This window comes from Cottoperca gobio, chromosome 16 (assembly GCF_900634415.1).
Source record: "Cottoperca gobio chromosome 16, fCotGob3.1, whole genome shotgun sequence".
NCBI classification, from domain to species: Eukaryota; Metazoa; Chordata; class Actinopteri; order Perciformes; family Bovichtidae; genus Cottoperca; species Cottoperca gobio.
The window spans coordinates 4,829,333-4,850,058 of record NC_041370.1 but is presented as its reverse complement, the minus strand read 5'-3'; the positions used below and the strand labels follow the sequence as shown (position 1 = coordinate 4,850,058).

General features: G+C 39.1%; 1 protein-coding gene across 1 annotated transcript in view; it reads right to left on the bottom strand.

Moving 5' to 3' along the window:
- Positions 1-1,805: 1,805 nt before the first annotated feature.
- grik3 (glutamate ionotropic receptor kainate type subunit 3) overlaps positions 1,806-20,726 on the bottom strand; it is an 85,638-nt gene continuing 66,717 nt past the window's right edge. The window contains exons 11-16 of the mRNA XM_029451229.1: positions 18,729-18,952; positions 14,672-14,790; positions 9,464-9,681; positions 6,176-6,401; positions 5,680-5,930; positions 1,806-4,924 (exon numbers count right to left, since the gene is read on the bottom strand). Coding sequence (XP_029307089.1) covers positions 4,559-4,924; positions 5,680-5,930; positions 6,176-6,401; positions 9,464-9,681; positions 14,672-14,790; positions 18,729-18,952 — 1,404 coding nt within the window. The 3' untranslated portion in view covers positions 1,806-4,558. The remainder of the gene's footprint in view (positions 4,925-5,679; positions 5,931-6,175; positions 6,402-9,463; positions 9,682-14,671; positions 14,791-18,728; positions 18,953-20,726) is intronic.

Genomic DNA, 20,726 nt, shown 5'->3' with positions numbered 1-20,726 from the left:
ACAGACCAACTCTTTACTCTTGCGAGGATCCTGGAGGGGGCCTGGGAGTACGCCCATCCGGTCTACATGTGTTTTGTGGATCTGGAGAAGGCGTTTGACCGGGTCCCCCGGGTGATACTGTGGGAGGTGCTGCGGGAGTATGAGGTGAGGGGGTCACTTTTGAGGGCCATCCAATCCCTGTACGCCCAAAGCGAGAGTTGTGTCTGGATACTCGGCAGTAAGTCGGACTCGTTTCCAGTGAATGTTGGCCTCCGCCAGGGCTGCGCTTTATCACCAATCCTGTTCGTGATTTTCATGGATAGGATATCGAGGCGTAGTCGTGGAGGAGAGGGGTTGCAGTTCGGTGACCTGAGGATCTCATCGCTGCTCTTTGCAGATGATGTGGTCCTTATGGTATCATCGGTCTGTGACCTTCAACAGTCACTGGATCGGTTCGCAGCCGAATGTGCAGCGGTTGGGATAAGGATCAGCACCTCTAAATCTGAGGCCATGGCTCTCAGCAGGAAACCGGTGGATTGCCTACTCCAGGTAGGGAATGAGCCATTACTCCAAGTGAAGGAGTTCAAGTACCTCGGGGTCTTGTTCGCGAGTGAGGGGACGATGGAGCGAGAGATTGGCTGGAGAATCGAAGCAGCGGGGGCGGTATTACAGTCACTTTACCGCACCGTTGTGACGAAAAGAGAGCTGAGCCAGAAGGCAAAGCTCTCAATATACTGGTCGATCTTCGTTCTTACCCTCACCTATGTTCATGAAGGCTGGTTCATGACCGAAAGAACGAGATCACGGGTATAAGCGGCCGAAATGGGTTTTCTCAGACGGGTGGCTGGCGTCTCCCTTAGAGATAGGGTGAGAAGCTCAGCCATCCGTGAGAGACTCGGAGTAGAGCCGCTGCTCCTTTACGTTGAAAGGAGCCAGTTGAGGTGGTTCGGGCATCTAGTAAGGATGCCACCTGGGCTGCCTCCCTAGGGAGGTGTTCCAGGCACGTCCAGCTGGGAGGAGACCCCGGGGAAGACCCAGGACTCGGTGGAGAGATTATATCTCCTCACTGGCCTGGGAACGACTCAGGATCCCCCAGTCGGAGCTGGAGGATGTGGCCCGGAGAAGGGAAGATTGGGGTTACTTACTGGAGCTGCTGCTCCCGCGACCCGATCCCGGATAAGCGGTAGACGATGGATGGATGGATACACACACAGTATTTAATCAGCTACTGTACAGTGCACGGGAGAGCAGTGTCCGGTTGCTCAAGGCCACCTCGGCAGTGCCCTAGACGTACAAACCAAGTCCCCTACAGACTGAGCTACTGCATGTGACTTGGCTTGGTTGTATTGTGTACTTTAGATTTTAATTTGACTTTCAAGTCACATTACGCCGCCCGAAAGTACTTAAACCCAAAAGTATAAATCCTTAATTGGTGAGCATTCAATCCTTGGATCAGCACACATTTGGTCCAGAATGCCTAGTACCAAGCAAGCACAGAATAACCACAACATTGCTAATAATCTCGTCATTGTAAGAAATACATTATGAGAATAGTTAAGTTAAATGTCCAGATAAAAGCGAACACACATTTCTAAGTCCATGCTTCGTTCCATGTGTTTAGCGTGGTAACAGAACATCAATCAGTAGCTCAACAGGAGATATAAGTAGTTTGTATTTTTTATTTAAAACTTCATATAACCCATACAGCAAACTGTACAATTGAATTATTCACAATGTGTTAAAAAGAAAATAATTCAATAGCTTTTTCTATAATATTTTGTTGAATTCCCCCATGTTTTACTTGGATGTCGGTTATTCTAATATTCTCTTAACACATACAGTTACTAGGAAAACAAAATCGTTTCCCCCCCACTTTTTTTTTTTTTTTTACAAAACCTTACAAAAACTATATTCATAGAAATTCTGCATGTCAACAAAGAAAACCCTGGTTGGCACCAACATATTTATCGTATTGTTTGAGAGGTTTTCTGCCAAATGATAGAAGCTGTGCAACTCAAAAGAAAAGGTACGCATAAAAAGGCATACCGTTGTGACTGCTGGAAAATCAAAACTCATAATCACACACTGCTAATGGAACACAGGTTATGTAGCTTACATTACTTTTCTCTCACGTTTCATACAATTGTTGTGTAAAATTACATTATTATTCACATTAATTTATTTAAAAAAAAGGATGTATATATTCAGTAACCAAACTGACTGAATCAGCCAAATCAGAAACCCTGTTGTAATTCCAACTAATTTTGATAATGATGAAATTTTCAATTATTTTCACATATTACAGAAGTGGAATACAAGCAAACTTGAATTGTTGAATCACCTGCATGGAAAGCTACAGTACACATAAGGGTAACAGTAATATAGTATAACCACGCATCAGCTGCGGCCATACTTTAGACAAGATCCTAATTGGGATTTCAAGAGCAGTAAAGGTCCAGTTACACAAGATAAACCCTAATCTCCCTATTCTAAGAGAGTGTCCCCTAAATTCATGGGTGCGCGCAACATTTCCATTTCACGTACACCTTTTTAGAGAAATATATCAGCCATCATAAAAGAAGATTTACATACAGTTTCCCATCTGGATGATAGTAATCCAATATACCATAATATAATGCATTTCCATTAAATAAATAAACAAGGTTTGGGGCTGTGGAACTGGGGTAAAGTGAGGAAATAGGTTAAAGTGACCTCTCTAATGAAATAAATAGCATCTATAACATATTTGACTGTGAACAGAATTCATTTATAACAGTATAAATTTAGCAAAATACATTTTTTCCTGCTGATCTTATCTACATACTCTACTTTGCAGAAGGGAATCAATAGACAATTATACAGTGAATCTCTACCAAACCAATGCTAAATTTTACAGATTGGAGTTTCCTTGAATCATAGATAAGATTTTCTTTTTGTCTCGACAACGTGAAACCTCACGGAGGTTTGCTGTTGGTCCGGCTCCCAGGTGACAGCAGCTCACAGACTCCTCGAATCTTCCTACGACATGACATTTGCTGAAGATATACACTTACTCAATAGGCATGAAAGTCAACTTGACCACACAAAATCATCATCTGTCTTTTGTCTATTCATCACACTATCTTTCGGCATGTTCACGCACTACACATATAGATTTACTCTGTCCACATCATGTCAATAAACAGAAAAAGTTTGTGACTTTCAGGTCTGAGATAACCTTCAAAGTTCGTTCACATTTAAAACCAAATCAGTTTTCATAACGCTCATAATGCAAAACAATCCCTTCCCTGGCACGAAGCCTCTAGATCTCGCCTGGAAAATGAAGGAACTGTTACATTCAATGGTCCTGTAGCCACATGGACAACATCTAATGTTGTTCAATGGATACGTCACCATTAAATGTACATTTAAAACAAATGCACTTTAGTCTTGAGGTCACAGTCTCTTACCTTTTGTCTCTGTGACTTACAATTCTTAAAGATATAAACATAAATACTTGATTTAATGCCTTCCAACCCAGTCTGTACATATGTTGTTGTGTATTCATAAGTACAGACATGCTACTATTTCATCAAAGGGTGAAACTTGAAATGGTATTATATGTTTGAGAAAGACATTCTATCTCTCAAAATCCTTATTTTGTTCTTTTTATGCTCCTTGTGCCAAAATTGTTTTACATTACAGTGTTGATAACAATACTTTGAGGTGACCAGGGTTTGCAAAACCAGCAAACACAGTGCCACAATTGCAATTTACTTTGGATTCATATTACCCCTTAATGGTTGAACAAACTGTTAGAGCAACATCCTTTAATAGTCCCATTTAAACCATTCCAATTTACTTTGCATTGAACGCAAGATTAGTGCTCTCTAAAAAGCTAAGTAATCAGGAACTGGCCCCTATTGTACTGTAACTAGTTGTGGTGAATGGTCAGGTCTTTGGCAATTGATATTTTTAACTGATTCAATCATGTAAAAATTCATTTTGACATAAAATGTACTTCCGCTCAAATCAATCTCTGCATTAATGATTAAGTGTTTGTCAACTTCAACAAACATATTTACTGCTGAACACTTGTGTCTCTCTGTGGGTTTCCAACAACAACAACACTGCAGTTACAGGTTATTATTATATGTGTACCTGCGAACCAAACTATCCTGTCTCATGTCCTGCAGCTTATGACTCAAAGGTATTGGAGCCTCGACAGCGTGTTTGAGGTAACATTATTTTCTGCTGTCAAAGGCCATTCGGGAGTTTGTGTAAATTAACAGGATAAAAGGTAAGAATTTAATTGTGTGGCAAAACTGATCTCCAAGGAAAACTATTCTTTCTTGTCCTCCATGTCTGTCATTTATTGCCATTCTTAACAAAGCCTTTCTTCTTGCTTCAGTCCATAGTTTCCAAAACAATTCTCAGTCTTTTCACTGGTTCCTTGAATGATGTATATTTTCTTGTGTTTTTGTGTTGCGCACGTAAACATCAGACTTGAAACTGAATATTTGGGTTTACTGTTTTCCCACAACCTCCCCCAAATATTACTTTTACCTCTTGTGGTTTTGGAATACAGTGGTGGATGTTGTCATACCTGTGTGGCTGATGCTGCCATTTTGAGTTGCCCATGTTTTGTTAGTGTCCCCATGTCATTGTGGTTAATGGTGAATCTGGTGATCACGTCTATGCCATTGTCTCTAGTCTCTGGCATCGCCCCTGAAACGTTGCTCAGGAGGTTCTTGCCCTGGGGGGAACACATTGTCACGGGAACACGGGATTCATCCCAGTGCTGCAGCTCATATTGTCCTTTCCTGGGAGTCGTCGGTCGTTGTAGGCGTGCATGTTGATCACTGCATCCGTCTTCACCATGACTGGAGGCTGATGCTTGTGTTTCACCCGCCTCTCGCAGGTGAACGACAGTCTGATCTCGTCCACCATGGCACTGCACAAAGACCTCTGGGCGAAAAGGGAGGATGCGGGGATGGAAACAAGAAGGAGAAGACGGGAAAGGGACGGGGGGGGGTAAATGCCTTAGCTTTAAATTGTTCCGACAGCAGAGAGTTTTGACAGTCTAAAGAGCACAACATGCATTAGAACATTACAGCTGGTGTGTGTGTATTTGTGCACATGCGTCCATGGCTGTCAGCAATGTCAAATCGCACCACCGAGTAGCCTGCACACGGTTCATTGTTGCTACTGTGTCACAAAGGGTGAACAAGTATGGTGCATAAGCATGCGTGCTACTACTCTGTTAGCATGACTCAAATGAGTGATTAACAACAGTAAGGAGTTCATGCTATTCTGACATCTCCAATGACTAATAATGGATTAATTCTCTATGCTCCAATTTGCAATTATGCCTGTTAAAATAAGTGAATGTTGTAGTGTTATGGCTCAAGTACTCATAGGGATTAAGCAAAGGCATGCAAATCCCTTTATAACATGTTTGAACTAAAATCCATGAATAGAGCAAGGCTTGGGTTAGAGGCTATGTGGAATAAGTATCATAATAAAATCGGCATGATTTGATGGTTAGCAACTTCTTTGCTAAAATCCAAGAGGAATTAATCTGACATCCTAGTGGAGTGTAATTCAATTAATGTTAAACAAAATGTCCATCCATCCAAAGCTCAAGAGTAAAGATCAAATTAAGAAAATTGCTAAATCCTTCTATAGACATTATATAATGTGATTTATAGGGACATATACCTGCTCACGTTCTGCAGTCTTCCTTAGCTTGTAGACAAATTCAGCAATCGCCACAAAAACAGACAGCACCAGCCCAGATGCCAGCACGATGAATATACCACCCAGGTTCTGGATACCCATGGGTCCTGTCTCGTGACGCTCTTCATCCAAACAGCTGCTCTCACTCCACCACTTCTGCTTCAGCATGTGTAGGCGCCCATCCTCCATGATGCTTAGGATTGCTATGGTGATTTTGTCTCTGTACGGGGAGCCTGGAAGCAACATAAGGCATGTTTTACTTTTGGAAGAAACGCCAGCTGGATTCTGTGATAATAAGGTTCACAAACACGTTGTGTCATACTGTCTGACTGGTAGCTAAAAACAACTCACATATTATGCTGCTGCATTGTCTAAAAAGCAATTACTTACCCTCATCCTTTCAAAAAGGCAACATGTAACATATAAAAAACGGTGGATTTTTATATATTACTTGTTAATCTCAAATGTATGGACTTACCCATGGGAGTGCCGATGCCATAGCCTTTACTGTCGATGACCCCGCCCACCTGTGTCAGGTTACAGTTCCTCCGAGTAATGTAATCGATCGTTGTGGACTCCATAAGGAGGGCGTAGTCGGACTTCAGCACCCTCTGAATCCCATCCTCAATAGACTTCACCAGTGATGTGCTCGGCTTGCTGCTCATAAAGGCCCACATCTTCTCAAAAGTAGAAACCTTAGATTTCTGTAAGGAAAGGAGAGACAGTTTAAAAATCTCCCTTTCTGCAGGTGAGGAAAAAGTGGTAAACAAATATGCAACGCTATTTCCGCTAAACAAAGGTTAAGCTTGAACAAAATTACTATTGACCAAATAGATTTACATGATTACTCACACAGATCTCCACTGTCATTGGGATTAAAGGACAGTAAATTGAAGCTTTGCGCACATCTTTTCTCATAAGTGCAACTGAAGCAGCAATAATAGAATGCCTCTCCATTAGTCTCGCATCAGGCTATGTGGTATTTCATGCAATTTTATATGAGGTCACATTTATGCCATGTCTAATCCTAGATAATTACTGTCTAAAGACTATAAGCCATTTCAAATTGAGAAAGATGCTATTATAATAAGCTCTCCTTTATGTTTAACTACAGTACATTGCTTAAAACTCAGATATAATGGTCTGATATTAAAACCTAAAAGTACCAATTAAGATGGAAAGCAAGTCTTGCCAAGTTGGCATCTTTGTAACTAGATTTAGTGTTTTATTTTTCCAACGCCCAGATGGACAAAATGAGGTCAGAAAGGAAAATGGGCCATATGGCATCTTAGTACAGCTAAGTGTGCAAAATGGCATACTGTACAACCACCAATTTCCTTCAACCTTTTAACAGATGAAAGCTACTTTCATTGGAAACAGTTGACTTGCTTACTGTTGCCCTTCAATGCTCCCCATATGATGTGCAATTTAACAAAACAACAGTTCCTCCATAAGAGTGCTTCAGAGGCCTCATGGCCAGCAGTGGCAACAAACCTCTGATTATGTTTGTAATGCAACATGTTTATTTCAACAGCATCTTGATGCCATATGCAGTTGTAGAGTAGATCAGAGTACCTTGTAAGCCTCCAGTTAAACATGTGTTTGCTGGTGAATTAATGTATGTAGTAGAAGATAGAATGATACTGTATTTGTCTTTTGAGGCCAGGATGCATACTTAGAGGTGTATAATAACTACTGGGGCTGACACCTTCTGGTCGGCCGGTCGATATCTTCTTGTCAGACCAATTTCTCATTGATCGGACAATAGCTGTTGTTACTTTCATAAGAAGAAAAGCGCTTCCTAATCCATCATTTTTGGGGGGCGGGAGGGATGTGGGTGTGAGAGAGAGACAGATGTAGCACTCCCTCGGAGTCCTTTCTGTGTCCTCGTCTCCGTTCTCAGTCAATATTGCAACTATAATGCATAAAGTTTGGGATTTTTGAATGTTTGGTGCGGATTGGCTTGTTATATTTTCAGAAATGATATGATTGTGTGCAGTTTGTACCCTGGTCGGCTTCGAGTCTGTTATCATTTAAGTGTAAAACTAATTAAAATAATTGTATATGCTGCCAATAGATTTTTAGGTTTATTTCTAATTAATTTAGGCTACCAGGTAGTGCTCTCACTGCACTATGGCTATCTAGAGATAACGAGCACACGTTTCCCCCCCTATTACCAATCTATTAGTCGAAGAGTAGGTAGAATTGTAGTCCACCCAGATGTTCTTTGATTGACTACATCCCTAATAACTACAGAATAGTGGTTTTTGAATTACAAGAAATGACAATCCAAGGAAAAATGTCTTCACCCATCCAATGTCCAATGACAAAAGCAGACATGCTAAATCTTTGTCACTAGTGGATTTTAAAAGATCCCCAACCACAATATTAACTAGTTGTCTCCACACCTGGCTCATCACTAACCTTCTGTTATTTGACTCGTATTACATTTGAGTAGAATCGATAGCAAAAATCAGACAGTTTAGTATGTCACAGAAACATGAGTTTAGGACAAAATCTAGTTTCACACATCTGCAAAGCTTTTATCGACTCCCCAGTCTCCTCAGTATTTATCATGCTTCTCTGCCTCATTGAATCAGCATCATTAGGCCTTTCTGTAAGTGCAATGGGGAGCAGAGGGCACTTGAGCCATGCGGCGCTGATGAGGTAATTAAACACCTGTGTCTCCTTCTATTTATGAGGCTACAATCACAACTATAATTTATCAAAGTACACAGAATGATCTAAGATAACTTTCTTTCACATGGCTATTCAGAGGAACGGAAGGTTGATTTCCTTTTCAAAGGGTCAACGAGTTGAGTTGGAACCAGGCTCACTAATTATCATTACAAGACATTTTGTATTCATGGGATGCGATGCAAAAACTAAGCAATCTTACAGCATTGTGATTAGTGTCGGTGCAATTCCAAGACACCACGATTGTTTTAAACATACATGATATCAGCAAAAAACATTGAACCCAATTACATAATCAAAGCTGGGGGATCCAGCATACACACCATTCAGCAGGTGCAACACTGAGGCATGCAGTGAGCTCCACTACATGCTTTTGGGGGCATACAAACTAGGGGAGACAATTCACTGAAAGAAACAATTGTTTGCTTTCTTGCTATTAAATGTCATAAACTTATGGACTCCCTCCAATAGAAATGTGCAGTGTTTTCATTTTCTCACTGTTTCGTACGGAGCAACTGTAACTCTGTTACATGTGTTATTCAGCACCACAGTAGCAGCACCATCTAAAGCGAAGCCTAAAATAATAAAATAAAGTCAAAGACCCTGCAGGCAATGCTGAAACTTTTGAATAAAAAAATCATTATGGAGAAACACATCAAACAGTGTAGAGAAGTGGAGAAGCTGAAGAATTTGCCTTTGCTGTGGGAATTAAGATCTAGCTGGAAATATATATAGAGAGAGAATTTTTATCCCTTTGGAAATATAGGCTTAAAATATATATATATATATATAAAAAAAGTTTTTAGTCAAAGTCAACTTAATAACTCAAGATCTTATTACCACTTACATTTTACAACATTATTATTACTGTACATGCTTGTACTTGGCATGCTTCAGCTACAGTATGTAAAGTACATAATGAAACCAATTTCAGTGACTTATTTATTATATATCTCTTCCGTAGTGCCATCAGTAATTTACCTTAACTTGTATTTGTATTTTATTTAAAACTCCATAATGATAAAAACACCTTGATCCGATCATAACTACTTTATTGTGCGAACTGTACCTTGAAGAAAGTCATGGTTGCGCCGTCTTTAACCACACCGTACTCAATCTTGGTCTGCTTAGCGATGTCATCGGCTGAGTCCACAGGCGAGTCCATTCTCTCCACAGTGAGGAAAGCTGCTAGATTAGCCGTGTAGGATGATATGATGATGAGTGTGAAGAACCACCAGATCCCACCGATGATCCTGGTGGACAGGGCTTTGGGCATCAGTTCTGAGCCTGTACGCAACACAAAGTGAGAGACTATTAAGCAATTATCTGGATAAATGTGTACCTGCCAACACTCTAACCAAATTATACAAATGCAGAAACATGATCGCTTGAGATTTTGTTAATTACCCTGCAAATATTTTTGGCAGTGCCACTGGAGTTGATCAAGGCAGAGGAAGATGAAGGCAGTTTAGCCAAACTGTAAGCTAAGAATGCAGAACGGGCAGATCAGACAGGTAAGCTGTGTGTGTTTCTCAGGCTTCTACCGTGGGTACAAAAGCCTTTCTCAGCTCACGGAAGCCTCGTCTGTGAGTTCACAGCAATAACTTAACTAACTCACTTCGTGCTCATCTCTTGTGATGATAAATACCTTTTGCAGTTGTCCCTAGTGTATTGAGACTTTTGTCTGAAATGAGATTTGATGAACCAGTTGACATATCATATGTAGTTCACACTATTAGAATTGAGACCTTTACCAGATTTACACAAAACACACTGAATGAAAACTAGAAAAAGAAAAATCAAGATATAGAACAGACTGACGGTACACTTCGACATCAGCCTTGACTTTGAGTGGTCCTCTGCTGAGTAATACTATGTTTACAATTGCTCACTGACTGGTGTTAAAGTTTAGTTTATATATACTTTATATCTCATCTTTGACAACCTTTAAAATACCCTTGTGCTTTGTGCACTCTGTTACTTTACTGAGAAGATTTATGAGGGCAATTCTAAAGAGTAACAAGCCCACAGAAGGGAGGGAAGAGTGGTCAGCTCTTTAACCTCTTCTACCAAATTTGATTGGATTTGTCCTTTGTGGTTTGATAAAGACTCTACATGGTTACAAACAAGGGAAGACAGAAGCATCGCTTAATTCACTATTCACAAAGGGGAAGATCCCGATGCGTTCTGTGGTTGCACTAAAGATGAAGTGAAGCAACGGGTAACTCGATTGAATGCCACACTATAAAGTGCTGTTGTCAGCAGGGAACAGTATATCGTGCTGCATCAGAGGACTAATAAATACAAAAAGCAGATCAGTCATATGGTGCCAGGGAGATAAAACGGTGTCAATATGCCGTATGTTTCCTTGACGAAGGACTCATATCTTGTACACCAAGGAAATATGAATCTTTCAGGGAAGACGATACTGATACTATTTCAGTAACCAAAACATCACATCTATCTCACTGACTGCTGCGCTGCTCTTTCACATGAATTCTGTAAATAGCCGTCTAAGTTTATACATAGTGTATAAAACTAGCTCCACACTTAGCATTAACTGACAGCTATGCGAATGCTGTTTCTTTAAGGGTTTATATAGCTTATAAAATATTAGTTGGATAAAGAAAACAAACTATAAAGTAGCTAATGTTAGCTACATATGCTAATGCCGGCTCATCAACTCTCAATCGCCAACATTTCATAAACATCCAGCAGTAACTCACAGCTGTTGTGTCTTTAATGTCTTATTGTCCAGTTTTCAGTTTACACAGGAGAAAACAATACACATGGAATTGTGAATATTAGGTAGGCCTATGCTATCTTTAGCTTGTACTCATAGTAGGGCTAGTACAACCTCTTACTAGCTTCAAAAAGCTTTAGGATTTTTTTTTTGTTGTTGATCATTTTAAAAAGTAGACTTGCATTTTGAAATGTTACGATTCCTGTAGTTTAGGTCTGAGACAAAGTGTGCTGTTGCATTTTTAACTTCTTTTAGATGTGTTGTATCATCCAGTGTCATGATTTATAGATCAAGGTGAGCGTTGAGTTTAAGGGCTTTCTGTTTCAACTGTTGTTTCATAATGCATAAATATTCTTAATTAACCAGCACTTAGGTAAACTGAAGGACTTCTTAAATGTAATGTTGACTGAGGTTGAACTCCACTAATACTCCTTTTCTTGTGTGGGAGTTCTTTCTTGCATTATGTGTGAATACTAGACTACAAACAACAGACGAGCTAATGTAAGTATAATGGATACACTATGTCTTCAGCCACTACAGCACATATTTCTTCAGAGAAGACCATAAAGAAGTCACTCTGACACCGCAATTCTTCTTTATAATAAATGAGCAAAATATTTTGTATCTAATGATGCTTTTTGAATTGTGATTGTGTATTTAGCAGTGCATTGTGCTGAACATGATGTCACTGTTTACAGGAATGTTTCTCCCCACGAGCAATGCCTCACCTTAACATGAGAGAATTAGGCTTTCCTATGAGAATGATTACCTGCACTTAGCATTCCCTCCGTGGAGTCACAGCACAATAACTCCCTTTTTTTTGTTAAGCTTGAGGCTTTTACTTGTTGTTAATTGCTTTTAAATAATAACACTTGAATGGAAATGTTTATTACGTTGCAAGTAAATCTTGATCTGAATCTCAAAAAGGGGCAAAGTCACAACTGCAGTTTCTTAACCACACAATATCAGCACGGAGAGTTTTTTGCATAAAGAAGCAAATAAAGATTACCATATTTGAGGCTTTAAAATATGGTATAAATATATTTTATAAAATCAAAGCATGAGAGAATTGGGAATAAGTCGACTCATAAATCAAACATACTTTCTAAAATTATTTTATGTGGGGGAAACCAATTTACGGGAAATGATCAGACATATGTTTGTTGTGAGCAAAAGCCTACTGAGACCCCCAGGAAGGCATTTGAAGTACACAAAGTGTTTGCTTTTGCACCTTCTCATATTTTGCGTTCTTTGTCTTGTCTATGACACCTTCCTCCCACAGACAAGCTGGTAGCTTTTTTGAATCTCCTCAAACACGTCCATTTGCATTTTAAACATGTCAAGGAAATGGCTTCCATCTCGGCTGCTGTCACTGTGTTTGGCAGACAAGCAGAGGATGTCTGTTTATGTGACACAGACAGAATATACCTCGCTGCGGATGCCACGATGCAGCATGTGTTACAAGGTGCTGCAGTGCAAATGGGTGTCACGGAAAGCAAGAATCCATCTGTCACTTTTAAACTCAGACAATTTATGTGTTCAAGATAAATGTCAAGATATTGTTTTACAATAGTCAATGTAAAAACCATGTCGAAACAGCTGCACCATATGTCCATATTCATAATGTAGATAAACCTGCTCGAGCAGTGGCGAACCCTGGCTAACAATAATTGACATTTTATGGATATTTCATATTATTTTTAATGCATAACAGTAGAGAACAACTGATACACTGTACAGTAAACCCACATAGTGAACGCAATAACTGCAGGAAGGTTGTTTACAATTATTTCTTGTGAATATTGCATCAGAGTTATTTTTAGGCGCTTTTAATACAATTATTTCTTTTCATTATGTTTTTTTGGGGTATTTTTGAACAAGTATACATACTTAATAGGATTCTTTTTGACATTCAGTGTTTTTGTCTCCCTAACACTTGACCATAGTTCTATTCTATTAGCTCTTTAGTTGTTTTAACTGCATATTTTTCTAATGCAGGACGAGGCTGTTTAGAATATTTTTGGGTGTATTAAAAAAATTAATCCAATCTGTAAAAATATCAATTTAATTTAGTTCTTCACAGAAATGAATGAAATCCAGACATATAGGCCGTATATGTATTTTTTTTTAAAAGTTGTCTTACACCCCTGACAAATTAAAAAAGTTGGGAACCACTGTGCTAAAGAACACAAACACATGCACTTCATATTAACTTTAATATTCCAATCTGAATTTATTTATTCACGGAACTACAAATAAAGCTAAATTTACATATCTCAACAATGAGAGGGTGTTTGGGCCCATATAATGTTTCATAATTTGTATTAAATCATTTAGTATTTAGTTTTTAAGTCAAGATGTGTAATAACCTTTTCTTTCTATTTATCAAGCATCATATGACACATTTGAAAACAATCCCACTTTTCGCTGCTTGGACTTAAAGACTCCCGTAGTTTCAGAAACATTCAAATATGAGAAACACTGGAGCTCAAGGCGTTGACAGACAACACTGTTAGTCATGATATGAATTATAATAGGGAATTGTCCCCAGTTTAGTTTAATAATAAAAGCCACTAACTAGCTCATTTTGTTTTGATTCTCTCTCCTCCCTCCCGGCACACTGGTGCTACGCTTGCACCGGCAAATTGGCAAAGCTGCTATGTAGTTTTACAAGAGTGCTGCCGAGCTTCTGTGCTTAATGAATTGCTGAATGTGTTTGCTCTCCTTATGGGCAAAGATCCACTGCCGAGTCTCACTAAGCCTCTTTGATTTATTTTGTTACATTGAGGTTAAGCATTTTATTACTTGGGACTTTTTCCCCTGCACACAGTTGACTTCATTATGTAATTTCTGGGCCTTCATTAGCTTACCGTATCCCTTTTAAGGGACACCGAACAAGTGAAAACCTATTTGTAGAATTAAATCTGCGATTGGAAGTCCAGTAATAAAGGCTGGATTATTGTACTGAAAGAAGAAATTGCTTCTTTTTCTTTTTGATTAGTTTCAAAATCATAGCATCAAGCAAGATAACAGTGACATTTAATTGGAAGGCTACTTGTTGGACAATGAGATATATGGATTCTCTGCAGCGGGTCACTCACAGTGCAAGTTGTACACCGCTGGAATTATCACAGCAGCCAGCTCTAGCGTGGCTGACAGCTGGCATTTGTCAGACATGTTTCTCAACTTACCCTTTTCGTCCCAACACTTAGAAAGCTCTTGAGCGGGGCCAGCAAATGTGTTATGGGAAAATAAATGCAGCAATGTTTTCCATCCTCACCTGACAATCTCTGACAAGTGCCTGGCACCTACTCTTCCCTTTTTTAAACAGCAGGTAGGTGACAACAACCTTACTTTGTCATGTAAGGCTGAGCTCTGCAGTTGTTCTTGACAGCTAAATGTCTTATGAAACAGTCAGGGAATGGAAATCACGGAGCTTGTCAGTACAAGAGGCAGAAAGAGGGAGCTAGCGGAAAAGTGGGGTGTTGCGATAGTATCGTTTCTGACAGGGAAGAGGATGTGGCGCCGCCATACCTTGTTGCATTAAGGAACCGACTCCAAACCAGAAGCTGTTGAGGAGGGTGAAGTTGTTCTCCACCACATCTGATCCGGGGTTGCAAGGATGGGCATCGTACCATTCGTACGGGCTAAACCTGGGAATGAGACAGGAAGTTGGGAAGATGTTTTTAATATTTAATCAGGCATGAGCTCTGAGAAAATGCAAGAACGATATTCTACTTATATCCTTCTTTAACACCGTTCCTTCTTCAAGGAAGAATCTCAGAAACTGAACCTTATTAGCATGAGAGCTATTCTGAGAGTTCCAGCTATTTTAGAGTTCCACGTGTGGTTTGGAGTAACAACACTACAGTATCGATGACTGTTGTAGAGCAGCAGCTCTACAAAGCAGCAGCAAAAGCAGCAGCAAAAGCAGCGTTAACTCGTTTTTGTTGCCGCTTGGCTGCAGCATAACAAGTTGTAAACATAATAATAATAATGATAATAAGCTTTATTTGTATAGCACCTTTCATACAAGAATTGCAGCCCAAAGTGCTTCACAGCAAACACATAACAATTAGTACAAGATTAGACACAGTAAGAGCATTTACAGTACAATAAGCACAGTGTTGATGTAAATTAGTCTGAAGTACCATTATAAAAATAGCAGAATTAAAATAGTATAAAATAGCAGATACAAATAGCAGAATTAAAATAGTATAAAATAGCAGATACAAATAGCAGAATTAAAATAGCAAGAATTAAAATAGTCTAAAATAGCAGAAATAAAATAGTATAAAATAACATTGGAGTATTGTGCCTAGTTTCCCTATCTGCGCAGTACCTTTACACATTCAATGTTAAACCAGTAATAATTCACCATTAAAAGGCTAAGATCTTTATCTTAGCCTTTTAATGGTGAATTATTACTATTAAAATGCTAAAGTAAAGAGATATAAAATATCACTATTAAAAGGCTAAAGTAAAGAGATATAAAATATCACTATTAAAAGGCTAAGATAAAGAAATATAAAATATCACCATTAAAAGGCTAAAGTAAAGAGATATAAAATATCACTTTTAAAAGGCTAAAGTAAAGAGATATGTTTTTAGCTTACTTTTGAAGATATTGAGCAAGCTTGCCTCCCTAATGTCTGCAGGTAAAGTGTTCCATAGCTTTGGTGCATAATTGCAAAAGGCTGCATCCCCAATTTTCTTTTGAATGTTTCTGGGAATGAGCTGAAGTCTCTCTGTTGTTTTAACCAAATCATAACCAAATCAAACTATATAAAGTTATTCTGGCAAACAGTTGCCTATTTGCATATCGAGCAGATACAGAGCAACGCTAGCATTAATACGGAGTCGTGTTTGTGGCCACCTGACAACGGCCAACGTTCAATATCTTACATATAATATATGGCTCTTTAGCTGCTACGTGCTCCACTTTGTTTACCAGTTATTCGCTAATTTAGTTTGTCTGCTGAATAGTGCTGGTACCACTCAGCCTACAGTTGCTTTATCGAAGCTTTTTCACTGAAAACAGCTGCCTGCTGCTGCTGGAAACACAATTGATGAGAGCAGTGAAAGTGAACCCTGAACATTAAAGCTGTGGGCCACGAAACACCAAAACAATGTGCTGAAATGCATTAAAATGCTCTAAGGGGAAGTGGGTAATCATTTTCTGAGGGTTCATCAATATCAGCAACAGCTTTCAAATTAAACAATCTTCTGATCTATTGTTCACAGAAAAACGTTGTCTAGTTTCACTGGTTTTAGAACTATTATAAAATGCCAGATCGTTCTTAAAGGTGATCAAAGAGGCACAGAAATCTAATTTTTCAGAATGCAAGGCATGAAGAGCTAAAGTCACACAAAACCATGAAGCATGCATCTTTCCACATCTCTGCCATTTAGTTTGACACATGCTGAAAATGCGGCACACCTTTTTATTGCAGAAGCCATTTTCAGAAGCTGATTCTGAGATAAGACATGCTAAATGTCACTACTTTCCCCATTTTAAAATGCATTTATATAATGTGAGAAATCTTTTTCCGGCTCTTTATTCTGGTTGCTCTGCCGAGTACAATTGGATCCCTTAAACTCCCGATAGTATCTCCCACGAAATGTGGCATATCTGTTACTTTGATGAGATATAGTACAAAGTGCTAATGATAGAAAGAAAGCCTTTTCTTAAAAAAAACAGATAAGTTTCTAAAATGGTCCACAACACTGGAGCCCACAATGGTGAATCCTCAAGTGCACGTTCTCAGTTCTGAGGGACCGTAGAATTCTCCAGAAAGATTAAATTGACTGAAATGTATATTGTGAGAGATAGATACACTTCAATCTAATTTCATGCTGCAGACATATTTTCTAATATGTCAGCAGTCTATTTTAATCAGACACTGAACAGGACTGATGGTTAATCATGAAACAGTCTTTCCAGCCACCATTCAAGTATTTCTCCTCTTAGTGCAGCAATAAGACATCTGAGCTGATGGACACTAAGAAGGAACGTTTGCTCAGTGTTGGCATGCCTTACGTTTAATTTCTTGTGCATTCAAATGAAAATATACTCGTTAGTGTTTTAATTTCAAATTATTTTAAACGTTTGCGTACATCAGAAAGGCATTGGACAGCTGTTGGTTCTCCTCATTTAGTTTTACTGAATTGTTGTAAAGTGTTAATTTGAAAACCATGGTGACATAATATGTGGAAGTAAAGAGACATGGACATTAGACAAAGGCTTTCTGTGCATTTTAAAACTACCCATGAACTGGACTTTTTTTCATACATTTAGGGATTATGGTAACCAATACAAAATCTGCAAGAATAGTACATGTGAATAAGAACAAGCTGTCTCACCATCTTTATTGTTTAACACAATTTAACAGTTTAACTGAACTTCACATGTTGAGTTACAAACATATACGAAATGAATCAAAGAATATGAAAGTAAGATTTTTCAAGTAAGAAGCTTCACCTCATCCGATCTAGTTGACACGGACGAGGTGTAGAACAATGCTGGAACCATGTAGTTTGGTAATATTCTTATTATTAGTGTACTTTTTTGTTGTTGTTCATGTGATGAGTTTGAATGTTTCTGATAAATTGAAGGGTTGAGAACATTCTCCTACTCCAATCTAAAAACCCTCTTGATTTTGAAAAGAGTCCAGTGGAAATTACACCTCAGAATATAATTGTTATGGTCCAGCAGAGCTTTTGAAAGTCAAATGTTTTCAGCCTAACATAATGCCTCAACACCTCTGTCCAGCATCTAAAATTACCTACTTGTGCTGAAGTAGCCCTCTTTTTATTTCACCAATGTCTGTTTTATGCTCAATGCACTTTTAGGAATGCAGCTTTTCAGCTATCTAGGCCGGCCTCCAAAATACCATCTGATGCCACAATTTAAGATGATTTTGTTCTTATGTGAAGCCAGCGTTTGTTTGGTCTCACAACAACAAATGAGGATAGAGGAGTGCAGCTGTTTGCTCTCAAGTCCCAGAACTCCTTTCAGTGCCCGCTTCTCTAGAACTTCCTAAAGCACCACTTTGCATGGAAAGCAGCAGGAAATACTCACAATGATACTAACAGGATATTCATCGTATTCATGACCAAAAGATACTTTTCAGCCAATCAAACAGATAATCTTCATCCATAATAATTTTACATCTTATTATTGCCAATAATGTTTATGTAAATAATGATGATCAACTATATACTGTATAGAATCCGCTGATGTGTATACCTTTTCTCTTTGTACTGCTGAATATGATCATTAAGTTATCAACTTCTTTGCTTCAGCGAGTATTTCTTCTTTTCAAACGATCGTTTGAATTTGCATCGCCGATTCCAAAGACATCACACAGGAAACAAGAATTTGCACATTGAATGGGAAGTTTTTCCTCTAATTCTCCTTTTCCTGCTGGGCTGTCGAGAGCCCATGCAGACATAACTGCCTTGATTACTAGCTAGCAGCTAGCATAGTATGAGAAACTGGCTGGTGTACTCGAAACTCGATAACATTAAATGACTATGTCTATTGTGAGACGTGCATGAAGGACTGACTGGATGTAACGTGTGGACTTACCTGGCAATGACAAAAAGGACACAGCTAACTCCTAGGTAGGCCAAGAGGATGTAGACCCAGATGTCGGGAGTCATGGGGTTCAGGAAGGAGAAAAAGCCGTTCTTGGTGGTGTTGGGTTTCCGATACAGGATGCTGATTCCCATATTCATGAAGGGCTTGGAGAAGTCGATGACCCTTTCACGTATGTAGGTGATGGTGAGAGGAGCCACTGCCAAGTCGGCTCTCTGTAGCATCAAGAAAAGAAACAGAAACAGAAAATAGCTCCGATTTACTATTTTAATATTGACAGTGTGGTTAATTGTGGTCAAGCTAGTAGGATAAATCACTTTGTTCCAGACTGAAATGCTGTATCTCTCCAATGAAATTTGGTAAATATATTTATGGTTCCCAATAATATGAATCCTAATGACTTTGGTGATCCCCTGAATTCTATCTTCTTGCACCACGTGTGTGGCTTTGAGTAAAATGACTACTATGGCTATTGAATAAAATACCATGAGGTGTGGTACAAACATTCATATCCCCCTCAGGATGAACTTTCATAACTTTTCATTTAGCACTACCATCAGATTAAAACAAAATAAAAGTCCAAAACTTTGCTTTACGACCAAATACCTGTAAAATGAATGATACTCCCATCAGCTTCAGCTGTTCTTTTAGTGCTAATTAGCAAATATTAACATCCTAACCCGCTAAAACTAGAAGATGGTGAACACACTTCATGTTAGAATTGTCATTATGAGCATGTTAGCATGAAAACTCAAAAAAAGGCTATGCCTAAGAACTGTCTCACACGACCGCTAGTATGGCTGTAGACTGTTCGTCATGTTACATCATTGATACTGTGAATTATTTGTTGGGAGGTTTCAACAGTAGTATGAGGTTTCTTTATTAAAAAATTGGGTACACACAATAAATTGGCCATTGACGTTGTCCTTGAAACGTATGTACGTATTTAAATGTGAAATATGTCTCTTTGATGAAGCATTTCGGAGAAAGTAGAGACATCGTTCCAATGTATCAGATACGGTTCCATTCATAAATTAATGATCTAGTGTCGATAGAATGATATGAAACACCGTACAGCATTGTGGAATGGACACGGCTGAGCATGACGGATAAGTTGCAGTCACTATTATATGCGTATGACTGCATATTCAGAAGGTTACCATTTAAATTGGCAGCCCCCACAACTCCCCAGCACCCTGGCTGGAGAGGAGGTTAATGAAACCAGCTGCTTGGTTCACGCTCGGATATCTCTTTCATCCAAGAAACTGACACCACTCACAAAACGAGGCTTTCTATTCTACCTACATGCTGAGCAGCGAGAGAGGATCTCATGTTTGTTTTGGATCTGTATGCAAAAGTGTTAAACCTAATGGCAGCTGGTTCCAGAAACACGCACAACCTTAATAAGATAAAACGACATAGCTTGTCTTGCATACTTCTTGTGAACTGATGTACATCTCATTTGTTTTTTGGTTTTAAACACTCAGCTTCTCGTCCCTAAAGCTGTTCTCTTCTTGAGTTAAACTTTCCCTGTGGCTTAGACAGCTCTTCCCTCAGATTTGTGTGATAACAACCACGTAACGCTATACAAAAGGTCAGAAAGAAAACAATTCCACTTTGAGTGTGGCACCAGGGATTATGTACTCCTGTGGTCAGCACCATGGTAGCTAAATACACGGTGGCCTCTGAAGAGACGAAAAGATGGGAAAAGCGATGCATCCTGCGGTGCATCTGCTGTCTCTCTTAAACTATTCAAATTTGTACATCACATACTGCTCCCTCTGTTTTCCCCTGCCAACTGCAGCTTTGAACCAACCTGCCACTCAGGCGGAAGATCAACCAGCATGTGATTCCAGACATCCCTACGGTGGGCTAATATACATGCCGCATGTCCTTGTTCTGCTTACTGCTTAGGCACACAAACTGGGCACAAGCAAGATAACCTGATAGTGCCCTGCTGCGTGCCACATGGCTTGGTGTTATCTGGGT